Source organism: Tiliqua scincoides, chromosome 5 (assembly GCF_035046505.1).
Source record: "Tiliqua scincoides isolate rTilSci1 chromosome 5, rTilSci1.hap2, whole genome shotgun sequence".
Lineage (NCBI taxonomy): Eukaryota > Metazoa > Chordata > Lepidosauria > Squamata > Scincidae > Tiliqua > Tiliqua scincoides.
The window spans coordinates 38930166-38951639 of NC_089825.1; the positions used below are offsets into that span (position 1 = coordinate 38930166).

At 43.3% G+C, this 21474-nt stretch overlaps 1 protein-coding gene across 2 annotated transcripts in view; it reads left to right on the forward strand.

Moving 5' to 3' along the window:
• CREB5 (cAMP responsive element binding protein 5) overlaps nucleotides 1-21474 on the forward strand; it is a 304261-nt gene that overhangs the window by 102771 nt on the left and 180016 nt on the right. For both annotated transcript variants that reach the window (XM_066627888.1, XM_066627889.1), the window contains exon 6: nucleotides 7720-7892. In XM_066627888.1, the coding sequence (XP_066483985.1) occupies nucleotides 7720-7892 (173 nt within the window). The remainder of the gene's footprint in view (nucleotides 1-7719; nucleotides 7893-21474) is intronic.

Below are 21474 nucleotides of genomic sequence, written 5' to 3' on the forward strand. Positions count from 1 at the left end.
ACTGTGAGAGCTACTACTATCTGGTGAACTCCTACTAGAAACTTGAATTACCTCCTTTTAAGCTTGGACCCCATTGTAAATCAGACATGTCTTAGCTTTGGTGACACTACTGTGAGAGATTCAATGAAATGAACAGGAGCTGCACACCATGGGTCAAATCTGCCCACTCCCTCCAGTCGGTTGCATTTAACAACTTAACAACAACTGCAGCCTGTAGAGCAGTGGTTCGCAAACTTTAGGGGCTTGCGGACCACTGAGACAAAAATTGGAGTTATCGTGGACTACACTACCCCCCTGCACACAAAAAGTTTAATTTAATTAATACAATTAATTTTTTAATAATTAGAGAATATTTATTAGAGATATTAAGATTTATTATTTATAGAGAAGATTTCTGGTTGCTTTTGTTGCCAGCTATGGCTGCAGGTGGTCTGTTCTCTGCTCTCTCTGGTGGTCCATGGGGAAGCATCTCCTAAGCAAGTGCCCCCCCCCCCATGGACTATCAGAGATGGCAAATAGACTGCCCACAGCTGCAGCTGACATTTTGTTAACAGTTACAGACAGTCTGTTCTCCACCCTCCTTGGTGTTCTATGGGGGAGTGCTTTCTCAGCAAGATGGTTGAAGTGATCAATTGTGATATTTCTTTCTGAGATCTCGCAGACCACTTCTCAGGGTCTCATTGTTATCAAAAAGGGCTGTTATGTTTTAAGGGGAATTATTATATTACCCTTTTGGAAACTTCAGGATCGCAGGCTAGATAACAAGACAGCGTAATGCAGAGATAGTCCCTTGTTTAGCTTAAAGAGGAGACTGGGAGAAAGATAACTTTCAATCAACGATTATATTTTTATTACAAAAAACACACAGGTAAACATAATGCACATGGAAAATGGTAAGTATATGTTTCTTGGTTCCTAGTACTTGGATCCTGTGTACCTAGCTTTATGGTGGTTGCATGTGCTGTGTATTTGGTGCATCCGAGAAGGAATCAGAAAAGGATAGGTTGTAGGGAATGATTTTAGGGGTCCCTGGTCTGCATAACCCAGTTGCTAACTAAGATGGGGAGAGAAGGGGAGAAATAGGTAGAATAGAAGGGATAGAGTTCCAGACGCAAGATACAGGTACCTGTCCTGAGAAGCAGTTGGGGGGGGGGGGAGGGAAGAGTCCTATGGAGGACCTGCTAATTGGGTAAGAGGCACTTTTTCAAGTGGGTGCTCCTCTTTTTAGCAGGGGGAGAGTAACTGGCCCACCTCACCCCAGCACTGTCTGTTCTAGTGGCTGTCTGCTGGTGTTCATTTGCATCTTTTTAGATTGTGAGCCCTTTTGGGACAGGGAGCCATTTCGTTATTTGATTTTTCTCTGTAAACCACTTTGTGAACTTTTAGTTGAAAAGCGGTATATAAATACTGTTGATTGATTGATTGCCTTGGAGGGCAGCCAGAGAGAGAGAACATGTGCTTGGAGCTTTCTCTTAAAGGGTTGTGGCTGACCTAGAATGACCCGGATGTGTCCTAGAGCTGATCTGGATGCGCAAGCTCACCACACACAGTGGGACACCTGGAGCAAGCAAGAGAAACTGGAGGCTCAGCTATCAGCCATGGCTGACCTCCGGGGGGGGGGGGGGAGAGGCAGTTTGCATAAGGTGCTTAAGAGTGATAAAGCTACAACAATAGAACAATAGACTTCTTCCTCCGGAGGTGCATGCTTGTTTTGCATAACAGTGATTGGATCAGGAGGCATTTTTGCATTGCTAGAGGTTGTGTAAACTTGTGACTTTTACCAGGGTTTTGGAAAAGTGTACTGTGGGAAGGGTGTCCTGTATTTTGAGGTTTGACCTACATGAGTTTTTGTCCATAATATATAACCAGACGTAAAAATCACAACTTAAAAGGAAAAAGGGGATTTTCACGTAACATCATGGCCCACCTGTGGTCCCTGGACCACAGTTTGTGAACCAGTGCTGTAGAGAAAAGGCTTCTTCTTTATTTGAAAGGGCTTCCAAACTGTGTGGTTCCAACCAATAAGGGATTACAGTGAACATGATGTCATCACAATGCTATCAGCAGAGTTGTCCCTACTGTGGATTGCTCCTGGGGCAGTGGCACGTACCTGGAACTCAGTGTTCCAGAAGTTTGGAGGTGATATAATGACATGACCACATCGCCCCCCAACCTTCCAGGCTTTCACACTGATTTAAATGCAAAAAAGCCTGCCTCCCTTTGGTGATTATTGGGCTGCTTATGGCTCAGATGCTGTGCATTCTTATTGGTGAGCAGTAAAACATGGTGAGATAAATAGGGGGATTATTTATACATTAATTAACCGCATTGAAAAATAATTGAATGTTTGCAAACAAGAATCCTTTTTAATCATTACTCCGTTGCTATTTTAGATGAAGTATGTGAGCGACGTATGTTATACAAACAAAGTGCTATAATCTAGCCAGGTCCTATACTTAGATGGAGCTCTTTGCAGAATTGATATTTTCTGAAGCATATCTCTTCATTTGCAAAAAAAAAAAAAAAAAAATATTGCTTGTTTCTATTGGAATTACATTTATTCGATAGGGGGAAAAAAAGACCTAGCTCCAGATCAGCATGTAATGTTTCATTAGCAGACATAACCTTGTTTGTTTGCTTTTAAAAATTGCATTTAGAAAAGGAAATCAGTTTGCACCCCTGATATCCTGCCAAATTCCTGTTTTATTAACTCCACAACAGGCGACTTTAAGAAAGGGAGAAAAAATGCACTGTTGTTTATGTGACTTCAGTATTATTAAGAGAAAATAGAAATAAAAAGCATCTATCCAGTTGAATTCCTCTGGTCCGCAGCTTTCAATTAGCTGGATGCTATGCAGCTATCTCATCACAACATATACTAAATGACCCTAATTGTGCTGTACACATTTAAGTGCTACTGAAATTTAACTGGAACATAAGAAGCGCTTTGTGTGCAGTGCTGTTTGAGTGATGATCTCAGGCAACTGATTGTTTGTGAAATAAATAACCTCTAGTCCATGCAGTATGTGTACACTCCTTTTTGAAGTTTGTGTGTCTTCCTTTTATTTACGAAGCTGGAATATACGTTTTCAGTGTTTCTACAAGATAGCCTATATGTTCCCTGTATAATAATTGACTTTAAAATATAATAGTTCATTGCACTGGGCTTCATGCAGTTTAAAAGTATTTCTGTTCCTTTAATGTATAATTCTTTAAAACACACACACTCACACACCCAAACTTTACAGTACTGTGGTTGCTTATTATAGGTACATCCGGAATACATTGTATACTATTGTGTATGTCAAAGCGTATGTCAAGAAAATCATCTGCACAGATACAAAAAAGAGCGTAGACAGGCCTGGAAACAGGAGACATCTTTCATTATTCATTTCCATTGATAATTAGAGGGCACCACTAATTAGATCATGTCACAAAAATTAAGATAAAAGACCAAACGCACTAAATTCATTGCATTTTTTAGCAGACTGTCAGAAGAGATAGGATGTTTATGTTAAAACTAGTTGCATGAGGAAGATGAAACATGAAAACCATTTTCACCACAAAAGGAGTTATTACTCTAAGGGTCTCTTGTCCTCCAAATCTTTGCCATGGTTCCTTGAACCCAGTGTATGAATTTTGAAGGCATATCCAGACCAGATAGTAGCATCCCAACCAACGTTTTCACAGATTAAACTGTACCTGGGTGCATCAATGTTAACCTGTTCCTTGGTACAATTATTTACATGTCCCAGTCCCTGCAGGTCCAGCCTGTACACATTGTGCACAGAAAAGCAAACCCAGGTACAGTCGTTTACATGGAAATGTATATGCAGCAACAGACGGTTGGTCTGTGGAACTCCTTGCCACGGGGTGTGGTGATGGCATCTGGCCTAGATGCCTTTAAAAGGGGATCGGACAAGTTTCTGGAGGAAAAATCCATTAAGGGTTACAAGCCATGATGTGTATGTGCAACCACCTGATTTTAGAAATGGGCTATGTCAGATGCAAGGGAGGGCACCAGGATGCAGGTCTTGTTATCTGGTGTGCTCCCTGGCGCATTTGGTGGGCTGCTGTGAGATAAGGAAGCCGGACTGGATGGGCCTATGGCCTGACCCAGCTGGGCTATTCTAGTTGTAGTTTTCTAGTCTAGACAGCTGTACCCAGTTCCAGACATTCTTGCATCCAGGTACAACATCACATGGCTAAGTGACAGATGTGCACAACTGCCATTAAGAAATTTCATTGTCTTATAGAAACCCTTGTGGTTTTTCTTGAAAATTGGAAGTGCTTCTGTCCAGGGGAAATCCTAAAATGTGTGTTGGATTTTCCTGTTCCGGATTGTCAGAGCCAATGCTAAATGCTCATCCGAAGGTTCTTATTTTTCTGTTTGGCACATCAAAATGCAAAGACAAGAATGCAAACAACATTTTGTTTGTTCCATTGTGCTAGATAAAAGGATGTGCTAGATAAAAGGATGCATGTTCCATTGTGGCTAGATAAAAGGTCAAAGGAAACAAACAGTTTGCCAAAAAAATAGGGTTGCCCCATTGCTTTAGAAACAAGCAAGCAAACCCATCTAGGGAGTTAGTTGAATGAATGCAGCACAGGCAACCAAGTCCCAGGAGCTTCAGTGTCATTTTGGAATTTTGTCAGACTTTGCAGCTAACGTTCAGAAATCTGAGAAAGGTGCTGGGTGACAGACTTCATCCATTCTGCCATTTACATTCCAATACATTCTGCCATTCTGCCAATACATTCTGCCATTTCCTGTACCTATCATGTTCACAAACAGTTCTATTTACAGTAGATGTCAAACAACCACTTATCTCAGGAGGTCACTTTTTTGTATTGTTTTATCACTACATTGCAATAGGTGGATAGTTGTTTTTCTCTTGGCTCTTTCATCCCCAACATTACAACCTCTTGCTCTTGGTACTGGCTATATACAGGCTATATACTGAGGAGAATGTTGAATGACATTGTCAAATGCCATGGCTGTCATTGCTGACGGACATTGGCAAGAATGCCCATTTGAATTACAAGTGCCTCTCTTCTGTGCTTTCTAAGGAAGCAACATCTCACCTCTCAAGAGGCCAGAAAAAGAGGATCAAAGCATGGACACGCGCACGCACGCACACACACACACACACACACACACACACACACACACACACACGCTGCACAAGTCTTTCTTGTTACGAAGGTGAGGATTCCTTCATGACCTCCAGTGGGTCTGGAGCAACAGTGGGGCAGTAGATAGCTGGCCATTTTTAATTCATGCAGGTGGTAGTTCCATGTGCTTATATCAAGCATCTGCATCATTGGGGTTGAAAGCAAAGAGGGGTTAGTGGCCCTTCCTGAAGAACACTAAGCTCAGCACCTCCCCTGGGGTTATTTGGGGCTGCAGGAACAGCTTGAACCAACTAGAGGACTGCCTTTCCCCTCTTAGTCTCAAACTCTTGTCTGCCTTCCTGGTCTCTCTTCTCCAGCCCCACTTTTTTTTCCCCCCTTGCTTTCTGTGGCTCCCTTCTCCTCACACTTGGGTCATCCTTTCCCCATCTGCCTCCTCTTGCCTGCCCTGTCTGCCTTATTTCCTCTAGCATTCTCATGCTTTTACCTCTGCCTCCTGCACTTTTGCTTCACTTAAATCTACCCGCCTTCCCTGGCCCACCTCCCCTGAGTCTGCTCTCAGCTGAGTCTCAAACAGTGACTGAGGGAATCTCGATGACATTGCAGAGCATGGGATCAGGTGGCAACATCCCTTTGTGGCTTAGGCGGACTGCCGTGCCCCACACACTCTCATGCTAATTACAGTCAAATATTCATATCAGTAGCATGATATACTTAAATTGCAATCCTAAAGACTCTAGGGAGTAAACCTCATTGAAATCAATAACTTCTTTCTGAGTAAATATGCGTACAATTGTGCTGTACAGAATGACTTAAGCATCAAATCTGGAAATGCTCTGAACTCTAGGAGTCAGCTCCTAGTTCCTATTTCTTGTCTTAAGAACATAAGAACAGCCCCACTGGATCAGGCCATAGGCCCATCTAGTCCAGCTTCCTGTATCTCACAGCGGCCCACCAAATGCCCCAGGGAGCACACCAGATAACAAGAGTCCTCATCCTGGTGCCCTCCCTTGCATCTGGCATTCTGACATAGCCCACTTCTAAAATCAGGAGCTTGTACATACACATCATGGCTTGTATCCACATAACGGATTTTTCCTCCAGAAACTTGTCCAATTCCTTTTTAAAGGCATCCAGGTCAGATGCCGTCACCACAGCCTGCGGCAAGGAGTTCCACAGCCTGACCACATGCTGAGTAAAGAAATATTTTCTTTTGTCTGTCCTAACCCTCCCAACACTCAATTTTAGTGGATGTCCCCTGGTTCTGGTGTTATGTGAGAGTGTAAAGAGCATCTCTCTATCCACTTTATCCTTCCCATGCATAATTTTGTATGTCTCAATCGTGTCCCCCCTCAGGCATCTCTTTTCTAGGCTGAAGAGGCCCAAATGCCATAGCCTTTCCTCATAAGGAAGGTGCCCCAGCCCAGTAATCATCTTAGTCGCTCTCTTTTGCACCTTTTCCATTTCCACTGTGTCCTTTTTGAGATGTGGCGACTTCACTTGAGATTTTTTAAATTGTGATATTTTATTATGGGGTGATGAGACTGTAGCTTACTGGAAGAGCACAAACCTTGTATTCATCTGGTTGCAGGTTAAACCCCTGCACTCTCAGGTAGGAACAAGAAAGACCTCCAACTCAAACCCCTGGAACACCATTCTTAGCCAATGTAGAAAATACCAAACCAGATGGATCAATGGCCTGAATCAGGTGTAGGCAAACTTTCAACTTTAGGCATCCTAGACCTTTAACAATTGTATAGGAGAGATAATTTCAGCAGGTGCAGCTTGTCATCTGTGAGATGAATCAACAGAAGACAACTTTCTATGCATGCTTTTGTGAACGGCATTAGGATTTTGAGCAAAAAATTGATTATACTAAACAATCATTTGAATCTATGGTAGCTTTCTGTTCCCCAATAAAGAACTTTGTCATGCTTACAACACAATCCTACTAATGCCTACTCAGAAGTAAGTCCCACTGAATTCAACAGGATCTGCTTCTAGGTAAGTGTGTTTAGAATTGCAGCCCTAGCTTATCATGCTCACCAACAGGTGATAGAAGAGTAACTAGAGAGGAAAGATAAGTCAGAGAGTATCTTGCATTGGATGAAGATAACCACTGTGCCTACAATAAAACTAAAGGTTGTTTTTTCCCCAGACTGGTTGTTATTCTGAGTATGTCAAACCCAATTCACTTATCATTCTCAGCAGATCTAGTATTCTAGCACCTGCCAGAATACTAAATCAATGTGCTGTACACTGACTGTGAAAATCATTTCCAAATGAAAGATATATCACACACGGTCAAATGGATATGTGCAAAATGTCTGCATTATAAATCATGAGTCAGATGTACAGAAGAGTGATTAGTCAACTTCCAGGTATTTTCAATTTGTGTTGTAAAAGCAAACAGTTATTTTTCATTTCTTTATGGCTGTTAGTTGGCGCAAGATCTATTGACGTGTAGTTTGCCAGGAGTCAATAACTTTTCATTTTGTTGACACTTCCAGATTCCTAATTTTTTGGCATAAGGAAAATTAAAACAAACAGTAGTCTCCAACCTGTTCTCCCCATCCTTCTTCACAGAATATTTCCATGCATAATGCTGTTGGAGGAGCCATGGCAGCACCTGGGACACACCAGCTCTCAAATCCGAGGATGCCAAACCACGACACCAGCATTGTGATTCAACAAGCCATGCCATCACCTCAGTCAAGCTCCGTCATTACACAAGCACCTTCCACAAATCGGCAGATAGGGTAAGAACATCCTCAATTACATCAACGTTTGGCTGTGGGACTGTACTGCAGAAACATACAGACTGTATGTTAAATAGTGTTGGACTGTACATTTCACCCAATGTTGGATTTTGAGTAATACATGATGGAAACTGTGATGCGTTCAAGAGGTGGAAGACATTCCGTATTGATACTATCATACTAACATAGCTAATGCAAGATCCATTCATTCAAAGATATGTTGACTTTGACAGCGTAGATGCAATTGCTATCCAAAAGAGAAGTCTCATGTTTCTTCTGCATGATTTGGAGTTTACAGAGCAATATGAATTGTAGTTGAAAGTGATCGTCATAGCTCAGGGCCTGCTCTGATGGAGGCAATCACCTCAGGCAGCAAGTTGTCACAGAGAGTCTGTGTCATTATTATTGATGCATTATTAGTCTCCATTATTCCTCTTCCTGTCTGGGCATTCAGAAAGAAACAGCCAAAGCATAGAAGAAGAGGAAGTGCCACTCTAGCCCACCATTGTCCTCTCTGCCACATTTCCTCTTCTGCTCCATTCCCCTCTTCCTTTTTGAATCCAGGAGCAGGAGGAGGGAAAGTGTTGGCTAACTTCCCAACAGATGTGGAAGGCATTCGGTGTACGCCTTTGTGTGTTAGAAGCTCTTGGTAATAATAGCTTGGTAGTAACAGACCTTGGTAATAACTTTTCCACAGAGCCCAAGAGCTAAATTTAAGGATACAACCCACCAAAATGTTCTCTGAATGTGAACTGAAAAGTTCTCAGCCTTTTTTCAAACTCAGGTCAACGTCCGTTCTATTTAGACTGAAAACTTTTCCCCCCACATTGAACATCTGACCAGATTGGCATGTGTAATAAAATAGTATCTGTTAACATACAGAATATGTTTTGAGTATCTGGTTATCTGTTTCCTTAAATCTGAAGGATGCATCTAAAGGCCCACTCATATTCAACAGTCATGCGCTGCATCCTGTACTGGGGGGGGGGCAGTCACAGAGGCTGTCTCCAGGTAAGGGAACATTTTTCCCTTATCTTGGGGCTGCACTGTGGCTACATTGACAGTGGAAAGTTGGATAGGATTGGACCCTAAGTATGTTGTAAGGATTTTGGACTATCTGTAATTAAATGTACACTGATGTTGGCATATATTCAAATTCTCCTACCTGGATCTCTCTGCCTCCATGGATTAGAATCACAAGATTCTACCAGGGGAACTAAGAACTGCCTCCTCTCTCATGGTCTTTCAGCAAGGGCTCAAAACATTTTTGTTCCATCTTGCGTTTGTGTGATATGTTGTTTGTCTGCTCCCTGTGCCTCTGTGCCAGGTCTTTGGTTATAAATACTTGCCCTCCTCCAACTGATTGTGTTCCATTATTATGATTTTATTTATTGCTTCTATCTATCGTATATTTTAATCTGAATTGTAAGCCGCCTTGAGTATTTGCTCCAGCATAGGAAAGGCAGAATGAAAATCTTTTATATAAATAAAATAAATAAGATGGAACTAAAGGTCTTTTCAGTTCAGTAACACAAATAAATGCTTCAAGGATGTGCTTTGGTTGGGGAACAAGGCATCTTCTCATCATTGGATGCTTAGAAATATGGAAGACTTGAGGAAATTAGGCTGTCATCCATTGAGTAGCTATTGCACCTGTGATGGGTATGTGGAATGTGTTTCTGTGGGTGTGAGGAACACTTACTGGCTATAGTTCATTAAGACTTTAGTGAAAAAAATAAACCCCCATCTTTTCACCTCATGTGAAATTTTATTTTTAAAAATGTCTTCAGTGGCAATGTATTCCCCAGTGCATATCACAGTACTAAAGCCCACATCCATCGTAGCCTTTTAAAAAGCAGCAAGGCTATCCCCTTCTTGCAACTTTTCTATTCTGTGTCTCCCCTCCACCCAAGAGCACTGTTGCTAGCTTTTCTTTGGATTGGCTCTGACCTTTAGGGTGTAATCCTAACCCACTTTCCAGCACTGACATAAGGTCAATGCAGTTCCTAGGTAAGGGAACAAACATTCCCTTACTTTGAGGAGGCCTCCTTGAGTGCCACCCAACTGCAGGATGCACCACACGTCCCACTGGGACAGCTATCCCAGTGCTGGAAAGTTGGTTAGGATTTGGTCCTTAGTGTCCTAAGGCCTTGTTGGACAATCAAAATCTCTTGAAGAAACTAAATTGCACAGTCGAAACAATTGCACTTTCATTCATTCATTCAAAGCACAGAATCTCTCTATCTCTGTCACTGTCACTCACACACACACAGTGACATAGCTAGGGGGGTGCAGGGGGTGTGGGCTACACCGGGTGACGAAAACAGGGGGGAGTGACATGCACTAGTGACCAAAATTGCTAAAATCACAGTTTCTAGGAATAATAACATCATGTTACATTCCATTTGATGTGTAATTTATGCACATCAGAATGCAACGAAATTTATGCACATCAGAATGCAACGGAAAAAACCAGAGTGAAATATTTCTATCCAAAGTTATGGCCAAAAAACCAGAAAACAAAAATGTAACTGTCTTCTGTACCAAAAAAGTACATTGCCTTAATTCAGAACAGACCAATGAGACTGATTGTTCAAAGAGCCAATTATATGTTATTATGACACAGCAAGGAACTAATAAGCTGTTAGTAAGGTGGCACCTGGGAGAGGGCGATAGCGCTAGTGACCAAAATTGCTAAAATTGAGACTTGTAGAAATAATACCATCATATTATATACCATTCGATGCATAATTTACAGCAGAATGCAATGGGAAAAAAAACCACATTGAAATATCTGTGTTCTGTCAAAAGGTAGAGCCAAACAACCAGCAGGGTAGGGCAATAGTACATCACCACACCCACCATCCAGGTCATTGCCCTGCCCACTGCATTGGGGTGCTGGCCTCCCACACCGGGTTATGCAAATCCTAGTGACACCACTGCACGTGTGCAGGCCCTCCTACTCACCCACACGCTTTGTCACCCAGCCTTGGGTTAGGATAAGGGAGCAAATGACAAAGGGCCCAATCCTGTCCAACTTTCCGCAACTGGTGCAGCTTCAGTGCAGCTCCAAGGTAAGGGAACAAAAGTTCCCATACCTTGAGGAAGCCTCTGTGACTGCCTCCCTGCTGCAGGATGCAGTGCATGCCCCATTGGTACGCTTGCACCGGCACAGGAAAATTGGATAGCATTGGGCCTACAGTCATGATCGGTGTCCTTGATTTTCATTTGAATATCTTCTAAATTTGTGGGCAGTTGGTTCTAAGTAGACATATAAAGAATTGATGACTCAGGAAAGGATTCTTTTTTCTTACCATTCCAGATGAACCAATTCCTTTCTTACCATTCTTTTCTTACTAAGGCCAGATGAAAAGGCCTTCCAGAAGGTGCCTTTTAATGAACCCCAACTTTTTCAAATTGCAGAGCTATAATTCTCTTATTGTAGCTTAAGTAAGAGCAGAATCAGGCCCTAAAGGCTATAGAGTATTGTACTGTAGCAACATTCTGATTTTTATCACCACTGTAGATAGCTAAGTGTCAAAATATGGCCCAGCCACCTGCAAATGTTTGCACTGGCTGTAGTCCAACGAAAGCAACAAATGGCAAGATAAGGTTTCGCTCAGATTGCTCATTCAAGCTTTGCTGCTGCCAAAGAAGTCGGACTCATCTGTGTGCATGTGTGTTTCACTCCATGGAGCAGAGTTAGGTGTGTTGGCTGTGGTTGCAACTCTCATTTCAACACTTCCTTTGTCCTTGTTGTCTTCTTCTCTTGGCTTGCAATTTCATTAGCCCCAAAGGTATGTGCATAAAATGAGAAAGTTCTAGATGCCTGACAGGATAAAGTTGTAGACTGCTAGTGTATATGCACACTATTTCAGATGCTAATGTCCTTCTACTACTGAGTGGGCCCTGAGTCAGATTGATGAGAAAAGCTCTCTCTCTCTCTCTCTCTCTCTCTCTCTCTGTGCACCTGTGTACAATATTATAAAATACACTTATTGTCTAAGAACAATGCAATGTGGACCACTCCTACATCTACATAAGAACCATTCAAAAACAAAAGTATTTCTTTACAAGAAATATTAGCTTATTATAAACAGCATATTATCAACATCCCACATATTGCGAGTACATCTTTAAAAAAAAAACACAGGTGCAGCTGGTGGGAGAAGTTGATCTGTCTGCATGTTCAGAAGAAAAAGATGAGGAACATTTGACCATCAAGTGTTGCATTTAGTGGATTAACAGCACGTATGGATTCTGTGATAAGCTGTGCAGAGGACAGACAATTGGATCTAAACAGTGAAGAAAGATAACAAGGGTAAGAGTTCATTTTACAAGCCAGGAAAGACAGATAAGGTTCTAGACACATGTGCTCTCAATTGTGCAGCTTCACCCAATGGGCAGTAATAAGTGGGGGAGGGCAGTGAAGCTGGATGACACCATGGTGGAGAGCTCTCCACCATGGTTTCGCCCAGTTTCACTGCCCTTCCCTGCTTATTATTGCCCATTGGGTGAAGTTGCACAATTGAGAACATGTGTGCCTCTCAGTTGGGGTGTTTACTCCTGCTCTCACAATCCCCACCTGCCATGTGGAAATGGAAAAACGGAAATGGAAAAAACCCTTCAATTAGAAATCAATGAATTTTTTTTTACTCTAAAAGGCAAGTTTACAGAAAAGCACAGGAACAGTAGTCAAAATATATATATAAAAAATCAGTAATCTCAGTAAGATCAATAACAAAAGCAAAACAATCTTTGGGTTGTGACTATCCAAAATTGTGACTATGCATCATTTAAGGCTGCAGTCCTAACCACACTTTCCTGAGAGTAAGCCCCATTGAACAATAGTGGCTTACTTCTGAGTAGACCTGGTTAGGATTGTGCCCTAAGTCAATGAGGCACATCAGTCAACTTAAACCCTATTAATTTCAGTGGCACATAGTCACAAGTAACTTAGTGCCAAATCTTATCCAACTATCCAGCCTTGGTGTAGCTATGCCAATGGGATATGTGCTACTTCCTATGGTGGGAGGGTAGTTATGGAGGCATCCTCAAAGTAAAGGAACGTTTGTTCTCTTATGTCTGGGCTGTACTGCAGCTGCACCAGCACTGGAAAGTTGGATAGGATTGGGTCATTACTTAGAATACAACCTCTGTGTGTGTGTGTGGTGTGTAGGTGACCACACATACAATCATATGCATACATAGGTGCAAAGGTCCACAGAGGTTCTTAGTAGTATATGATTCAAGGTGTTTGAGACTCAAGCTCTTCATAATTATTTAGTATGGGTAGCTTTTTATGATAAAGTAGATACTACACTTTTAGCACTTTCAGTTTTTCTAAGGCACTTCTGGCTTATAGCAAAACCTGTCCACTTTTGGAATTGTCTCTTTGACTCAGTAATGTTGGATGCCGTAGCACTTCACTATTTGACTCAAGCTTTCAATATATTTGAGTCAGGGAGAGTGACCACACAGTTCGCACAATACTTGCCTATGACATGGTGTAATGTGACAATTTTATTAACAGAATCCTTCAAACTTCTCATAATACACATACTTTTAAAAAAATAAACAATCCAGAAATTCCTTGGATTTATTGAAAGTATTACGAGTTGAGCTTCTGCCTGTGTTGTGAAATACTTTTCCACAACTGAAATGAAGAATCAGTTTGTATACATATCCAGCTCATGAAATTAACATTTCTTCTGAAATAAGTTTGAATTGTTTTACAGCTGGAGGGGACCAAAGTCTATTTATTCCACCCCATTGATAAAGTAACTCCCCCAATAATATTAAACACAAATTGTGAAATTTTTCTGACCCTGTAAGGCAGTGATTTTAAACTTTTTTCATCTCATGGAATAGTGACAAGGTGCTAAAATTGTCAAGGCACACCACTTGTTTTTTGACAATTAACAAGGCACACCAAGCTGCTAGTGGGGTGCTCACACCCCCATTGGTCCTACTAAGAAATGACCCTTCCCCAAACTCTTGAGGCACACTTGCAGACCATTCACGGCACACCAATGTGCCACGGCACACTGGTTAAAAATTGCTCCTGTTAAGGACAGAGTAGTATAGGAAAATAGACTCATGAACTGACCCACAATAGATTTCTTCTCATTGTGCCTTGCCAGTCTGAAACTCCTGTTGAAGCTACTTTGGGTCAGGAGTTACCATCTATGTTTGGAGCTCTAGAACAGGGGTGTCCAAAGTATTGGGCAGGAAGGCCACATCGTCTCTCTGACACTGTGTCGGGGGCCAGGGGAAAAAAAGAATTAATTTACATTTCAAATTTGAATAAATTTGCATAACTTTACATAAATGAATATATTAAAGATGAACTTATATGAATGAATGAAGGTCTTGCAATAGCTCAAGGCCTATAAAAGGTCTTGCACAAAGCAAGGCTGGCCTTTCCTTTGCTGCTGCTACTGCATATCAGACGTGAAACAACAAGCAGTGGAGGGAGCCCTCATCCCACAGCTCACGTGAGAGGTCAAACAATCGCCCTCACGCTTAGAGCAGTTGCGTCAGGCCAGTGTGGGCTCCAAAAAATCTCTGGAGGGCCAGAGGCTCATTGGAGACTGGGGGCTCCCTGAGGGCCGCATTGAAAGGCCTCAAGGGCCGCAAGTGGCCCCAGGGCCAGGGTTTGGGCACCCCTGCTCTAGAACACTGTTTCTCAAACTGTGGGTCAGGACCCACTAGGTGGGTGGTAAGGCAATTTTAGGTGGGTCATTCATTTCAATATTTTATTTCTAGTATATTAGACTTGATGCCAGCAATGTGACTGCATTTGAGATTTGTACTTTTAACAGACTACAATGTATATGCTTTTAACAATGATAGTCAATGGGACTTACTCCTGGGTAAGTGTGGATAGGATTGCAGCCTAGGATTGTTAAAAATTTTTCCTGCTTGATGATGTCACTTCCAGCCATGACATCACTTCCTGGTTAAAGACATCACTTCCGTTGGATCCTGACAGATTGCCATTCTAAAAAGTGGGTCCTAGGCTAAGAGTTTGAGAACCGCTACTCTAGAAGATTTGATATAGCTGGTCACACTTTCCTTAGACCAGGAAAGATAATTAGATCTGCGTATAAACCTGCTCCATTTCTTCATAAGCATTTATTTAGAAGTGATTCATGATGGCAGCATGTGCTTTACTCAAAGTCCTGTATTAGCCTTTATTGATTGGTACTGAGCAGCAATGAAATTCTAAACGACAAGGATCTGGTGTTTTGATTTTGCCAAGTGTTGAATATCTGCTTTCCTGGTCTGAGGCAGATAGCGATCACTCTTTGCAGGTTCAGAAGAGGCAGCTTGACTAAAGACATTGATCCAAGAAAGAAATCATGCTAAAGCTAAGTGTGTCGGGAGTGGACAGTACCAGGTGACAGGCAGGTGGCTTGGGAATGTTTGCCACCTTGAATTCCATGGTGGAATGAAGGTGGCATTTAAATGAAAGATACGAATGCATAAATTTGAAAGGTGTGATTTTTTTTGTTTTGTTTTTGTTTTTCTAAGAAGAAGAAGCAGCAACTAAAATTATGATATTTTTTGAGGGATTTTGGTAATCCCACCTCCTTGACTACAGCAGGGTTGACTGAGGATGACTGAGGCAAAGTCTGTCTCTCCTGCTTCTCCTCCCACACGCTGCATTTGAAACAAGAAAGGGCAACAGAATGGAGGAGGAAGGGTAGGGGAGAGTAGTGGGTTAGAATCCATCACTCTCCTCCATACTTTGTGTCATTCTGTTTCCCTCTTCCTCTATGAATCTAGGGCAGGGGTTCCCAAAGTGTGCATTGCAATGCCTTAGGGGCCACGGGACGTCCCCAGTGGCCCCTCCTACCTGTATCCTGGGTTGCTACCACCTTGAATCTTACAAAAGATGGTGGTGCCCAAATCTCGCAAAATTTGGGTGCTGCCATCTTAGAACATGAAATCTTGCCAAATTTGGGCATCGCCATCTTGAATCTAGCGAAAATTCTTGTGAGATCTAAGTTGGCAGCACCCAGCTGATCTGGGAAGAAGAGGCTGCAGGGGTGTCATGACCCACATATGTTTGGCAACTATTAATCCAGAGTGCTGTAAGGACTCTGAGGCTCCTCCAATGGCACCTCATTCCAAGAGACAGCCCTTCACAGTGACCTAAAAACATAGGGCTTCTTAATACCACAGCAGAACAGCAGAAGCTCACAACCCCCTCCCGGGCATGGCAAACCCCCTTCTGCACATGACGAATCTATGTTAGCTAAAGAGCTGGCACAGATCTGAGTCAACCCATAGGGGACCAGGCAATGACTGAAGAAGTATATAAAATTTTTTTCCTACTTTTCCGGGTGGGCTGGCCTTCAGCTGACCTGCAGGATGCAGTGGATAGGATTGGACTACAACAGTACTTAATTGATAGCCTGGGAAGTTACTGTAGGACAGTGGTTCCCAAACTGGTGGGTTCTGATCCACCAGCCTGAGAAGCATGTAGCTCTGGTCCCTTAAGGGTTGGGGAAGGGGAGAAGGCAGCAATGCGACCCCTAGGATCATGCTACTGCTGGGAGGGGGGAGGGATTTGTTTCCCCAAATAACCAGATGGAGTGCCAGCCTCCAGGAGGGTGCGGCGAGCCTTGCAGATGCCTCTGTAGGGCTTCCCAAGTCTCTGTAATAGTAAAAAAACTTAATTGAAAGTCACTTCTGGTTTTCGATCGAGAACAGGAAGTGGCTTTCAGTCGAGTTTTTCTTTATTATTATAAAGGCTTAGGGAGCCCTGCAGGGGCACCTACAGGACCCCCCCCCATGCCAGCGCTCCATCTGATAAGTTGGAAAATCCCCCTTCCCCTGGCCAGGGTGACCAGATACATTGGAGGACAGAGAGCCTATACCTTTAACCATTGCATAGAAGAGGGAATTTTGGCAGGGACAGCTTTTAAAACCCTTTGCTGTTGAGCTGCACCTGCTGAAATTCCCTCTTCTATACAAAGGTTAAAGGCAGTGATTTTCAGACTGGGGCGTCATGACGCCCCAGCCTGAGGGCCCTGGCCTCTTTTGCCTTAAGGGGCAGGGGCAGCCAAGAGGCAGGGAGGAGGCAGTGGTGCGATCCCCAAGATTGCGCCACTCAGGGGGCTGCAGAGGCTTGGCTGTACTTACCACAGTCTCCTGCAGGCTCCCGGGGGTGTGGGGAGCCCTGCACGACCTTCTGCAGGGCTCCCCAGGTCAGGAAAAGTGAAAGTAGAGCAATCGCATCCTGCCATGCTAAACTGGAAGCAGAGCAGGATTGCTCCACTTTCTCTTCTGATGGGGCTGCAGGGACTGGGGTGCACTCACCAGTCCCTGCAGCAGCATCCTGAGGGTGCGGGGAGCCTTGCGCAAGCCTCTGCAGGGCTCTCCAGGTCAGGGAAAGTAAAAGTGGAGTGATCGCGCCCCACTTCCGGTTTAGCGGAGCAGGGTGCAATCCTGGGGATTACGTCGCTGCCTTCCCCCTGCCCGCACTGCCTCCCCCCGCCCCTGCAAAGACTTACTGTGGGTTTCAAACTGCCTAAGAGTTTGAAAACCGCAGGTTAAAGGTATAGAAACTGTGTCCTCCACTGTATCTGGTCACCCTGGCCCTGGTAGCAGCACAATCCTGGGGATTGCATTGCTGCCTTTCCCCCTCCCTTGCACACACTTACAGTGCTCCCAACTTCCTAGTAGGAATTTGGGAAGCAGTGCTGTAGGGTTATGTGGGAAGACCTGCAGTCAGTCCCATATACAGTTTTGTGAACAGTGAGACAAATATAAATATAATTGTTGATTATTCTTTAAGTTTATTTTATTTATAATTTTGGTAGACTATCCAAAGGCTCAAAGATACAGGGCCCAACCCTATCCAACTTTCCAGCACTGGTGCAGCCCCGAGGTAATGGAACAAATGTTCCTATACCTTGAGAAGGCCTCTGTGACTGCCTCCCCACTACAGGATGCAGCACACGCCCCATTGGCACAGCTGCACTAGCACTGGAAAATTGGATAGGATTGGGACCACAATCTGCAGGTATGAGCAAAGGTAAAATGCAAAGGTATCTTCCAGGGATCAACTGGATTGGATGCATTATGTATCCTACACCGTACAAACAAATGGATTGACCTATATTATCATTTCTTTCCGAGGCGTTTCTCCTTTTATAGTCCCTGGCTGAAGTTGAGCTGCCTGAGTAGCAGCAGCTGGCCTGATGGTAAACGAAACTTCCTTTCTGCAAAGTAATCAGTAGTAATTTCTGCCTCTTAATTTATTGCTGCTGCTGCGCTTTGAGGAAGTCTCTCTTTAAACATGAATAGACAAAGCCCAAACTTCTTCCTGCCTCAGAGCTGTTAAAAGAGAATTTTGTCCAGAATGGAATCTGAACTCCTGCTACTGTGTTGTGCTCTTCACATTGACAGCAGAAGTGCTAACATCTCTCTTAAATTTAGCTGGGAGACAGCAGTTGCCCCATCAATTCCTGCATAGTGGCTAATCTATTGGTTCTTTGCTGAAGCATCTTCTGTTTTAGATTGTGAGCTCCTTTGGGGTATGATTTTTTTTTTTTGTTTCATTTATTCCGCTTTGTAAACTGCTTTGCCAACTTTTTCTTTGCTGAAATGCAGTATATAGTATTTCTCTGAAGAAGTACTGCTTGGAAATTTGCAAACAATGTAGGCAAGCGCAAAGGTGACTGCAAAAGTTTGACCCTTTATGAGTCAATCACCCACTCACTAAGGTTCTTTTTCCTGTGACTTAGCAAATCGTGGTGAGCAGTCAATGCTCGCACAGTTTTTGTTTTTATTTTTTTTTAATGGGCGCATTCAAGACCTTGCAAGCAGTTGATGGTGCATGAAGGCTGAAGCTTTTGCTAACATTTGCTTGGAACATGAGCAGAAGCTTGACCTCATAGCAGTTGAATATTGGCATATTCATGCACCCTAAGGTAGAGTAAAAATTAGTATACATGGAAGGTTGGTATACAGCAGCCTCCTTTGCTGAGCTATAGTCAGTCTTGGGTCAGAAAGTCAACCTTTAGGACAGCTGCCCACTCTAACAGTACCCACTGTGGCTGTAAAGATTAATATTGTGAGTCATCAGTGCTGCATTGGGGGGCACGTCAATGGCATTAAAATGAACAGGAAAGAGACTTTAGAATTCTTTGGGAGTTAAGAAAACAAAGTCAGCTAAAGTAAGCAAGCCACTGTAGGCATTTGACTCATGCTAAAACATCAATATAAAATTCTGCGAAATGAATCAATGATTAGCATCCAGGAAGAACGAGGCCAAAATTTGAATCAATTTCCTGTGAAATCTCCCACTTAGTATTCTCAGTTTGTGTCCTTTCCATGCAGTTTATTTTGCTAAAGTTTCATGGGGCAGTTTTGAAATCAGTCTTGACTAGAGCACATTTGGTCAGGAGGTTATAAAATGACAACTAGTTCAGAGAGCCAGCTCTGCCTGGAGTCCAGGTTGTTGCAGAAAACCTTACAATTACTTCTTGATTGCCTGAATTTTTTTATTCTAGCAGTTTCCCTCTTTCTTCACAGCTGTGGATGGCAATCCACTATAGTAAAGGCAATAACAACTGGCACTGCAATTCTGAACTCATTTTGTTGGAAGTAATTCCCACTGATTTCAATGCAACTTGCTTCCAAGTAAGTGAGCTTTAGGTTTGCAGAAAATGAATTGCTTTTTTTTTTTTTCTGGACAGTCGAAATAACAGAAGAGCATTATCGCTGTTAAATACCGCTGTATAACCAAATATGGTATTCCAGGAAATAAAATAAATAGCAAATGAAAACACCGTAAGTGCCATCCTGACTTTGAAATGTATGACGACATGGAGAGGAAACCACTGCAAATTAAGTGCCTATCAAGATAGCCGGTTCGTACGGCATCTTGAAATGACCTTAATGTTCTTTTTCAGGAATTAAAAAAAAAAAATCAGTTTCAGTAAAAAGGATTCATCAAAAGTAGATTTGGGACAAATGGACAGCCCAATCTTAACTACATTCCCACATAGCGATGCAGCGGCGTTGGCGAGGGCTATGCTGCATTCCGGGAGGGGGAGCTTTGGCTGCAGTAGGTCTCCTTGGGGTAATGGGACATTTTCCCCTTGCTCCAGGGTAAGCCCCAGCAGCTGCTATGGGTCAACTTAGACCTGCGCCAGCTACACTGCTGGCGCAAGTCCAAGTTGATTCATGCTAGCGGATCGGGCCCAGGGAGAGGGGTAGCATTTGAGGTGTGCCAACACCAACAATTTAGCACTCCTCCCAATCCAATCTGCCCACCTTACCCCTGTTTTCACCCCCACCCCCACCCACCCCCGGCCCTGCATGGAATTTACCTGTTCTGGCAGGTGTCCTTCTCTCCACTGGTGTGCTCCAGGCCTCCCGACGGTGCACCAGCTAGGAGCACTGTTGCAAAACTCTTTACAGCATTTTGGATCTGTGAGTGCTGGCAGCTGAATCGTTGGTGCAAGTCTGGCTGGACCTGGGAAGATGGATTGAGGCCTGGAACAAGGATAGGGTAGCAGCAGTGCCACTGCCGGCAATACTGCCCCCTTTCCAGTCTCAATCCATTCTCCTTCTTGCACAGTCTCTACCCCATTCCTCCCCCTTGCTGCCCATTCTGCCCACCCCTGCCTCCCCCTGCTTCTTGTGCTCCTTTCTGACTCCAGCGAGGGCAGTGGCATCTGGCAGTGGACCTTCTGAAAGCCTCTTCTCTCAGGTGCATTGTAGTAGATGGATAATAATATACTCGACCAGGGGTGCCCAAATTCTGGCCTGGGGGCTATTTGTGGCTCTCGAGGACTCCCAATCCGGCCTGTGGGGTGCCTCCAGTGAGCCTCTGGCCCTCTGGAGGCTTGCTGGAGCCTGTGCTCGCCTGACGCAACTGTTCTCAGCATGAGGGCAACTGTTCGACCTCTTGCGTGAGCTGTGGGACGAGGGCTCCCTCCACTGCTTGCTGTTTCATGTCTGTGATGCAACAGCAGCAGCGAAGGAAACGCCAGTCTTGCTTTGTGCAAGGCCTTTTATAGACTTTGAGCTATTGCGAGACCTTCATTCACATAAGTTCCATCTCTAATATATTCATTATGTAAATTTATTCAAATTTTATACTTAAATTAATTCTTTTTTCTCCTGACACAGAGTCAGAGAGATGATGTGGCCCTCTTGCCAAAAAGTTCGGCAAGATAACGCATGCCAAATAACGTATGCCAAATAATGTATGCCAAAAAACGTATGAAGTAATGTGTGTAAAGCCTTCAGACATTCTAAAGCACTATATAAAAGCCAAGTATGATACTGTACTTTTTATACAGTGCCTCATTAAGTTATGGAATCCATTGCTGCACAATGTGGTGAACACTTTCTTAAAAAAAGATTAGACAGTTATGTTTAATAACTACTTGTCGATCTATCTCCATCATACCCCATTTCGGAGTTTCCTAGGGCAGTGGTTCTCACACAATGAACACCAGGACCCACTTTTTAGAAGGAGAATCTGTCAGGACCCTCCAGAAGTGATATCATGGCCAGAAGTGAAATCATCAAGAAGGAACATTTTTCACAATCC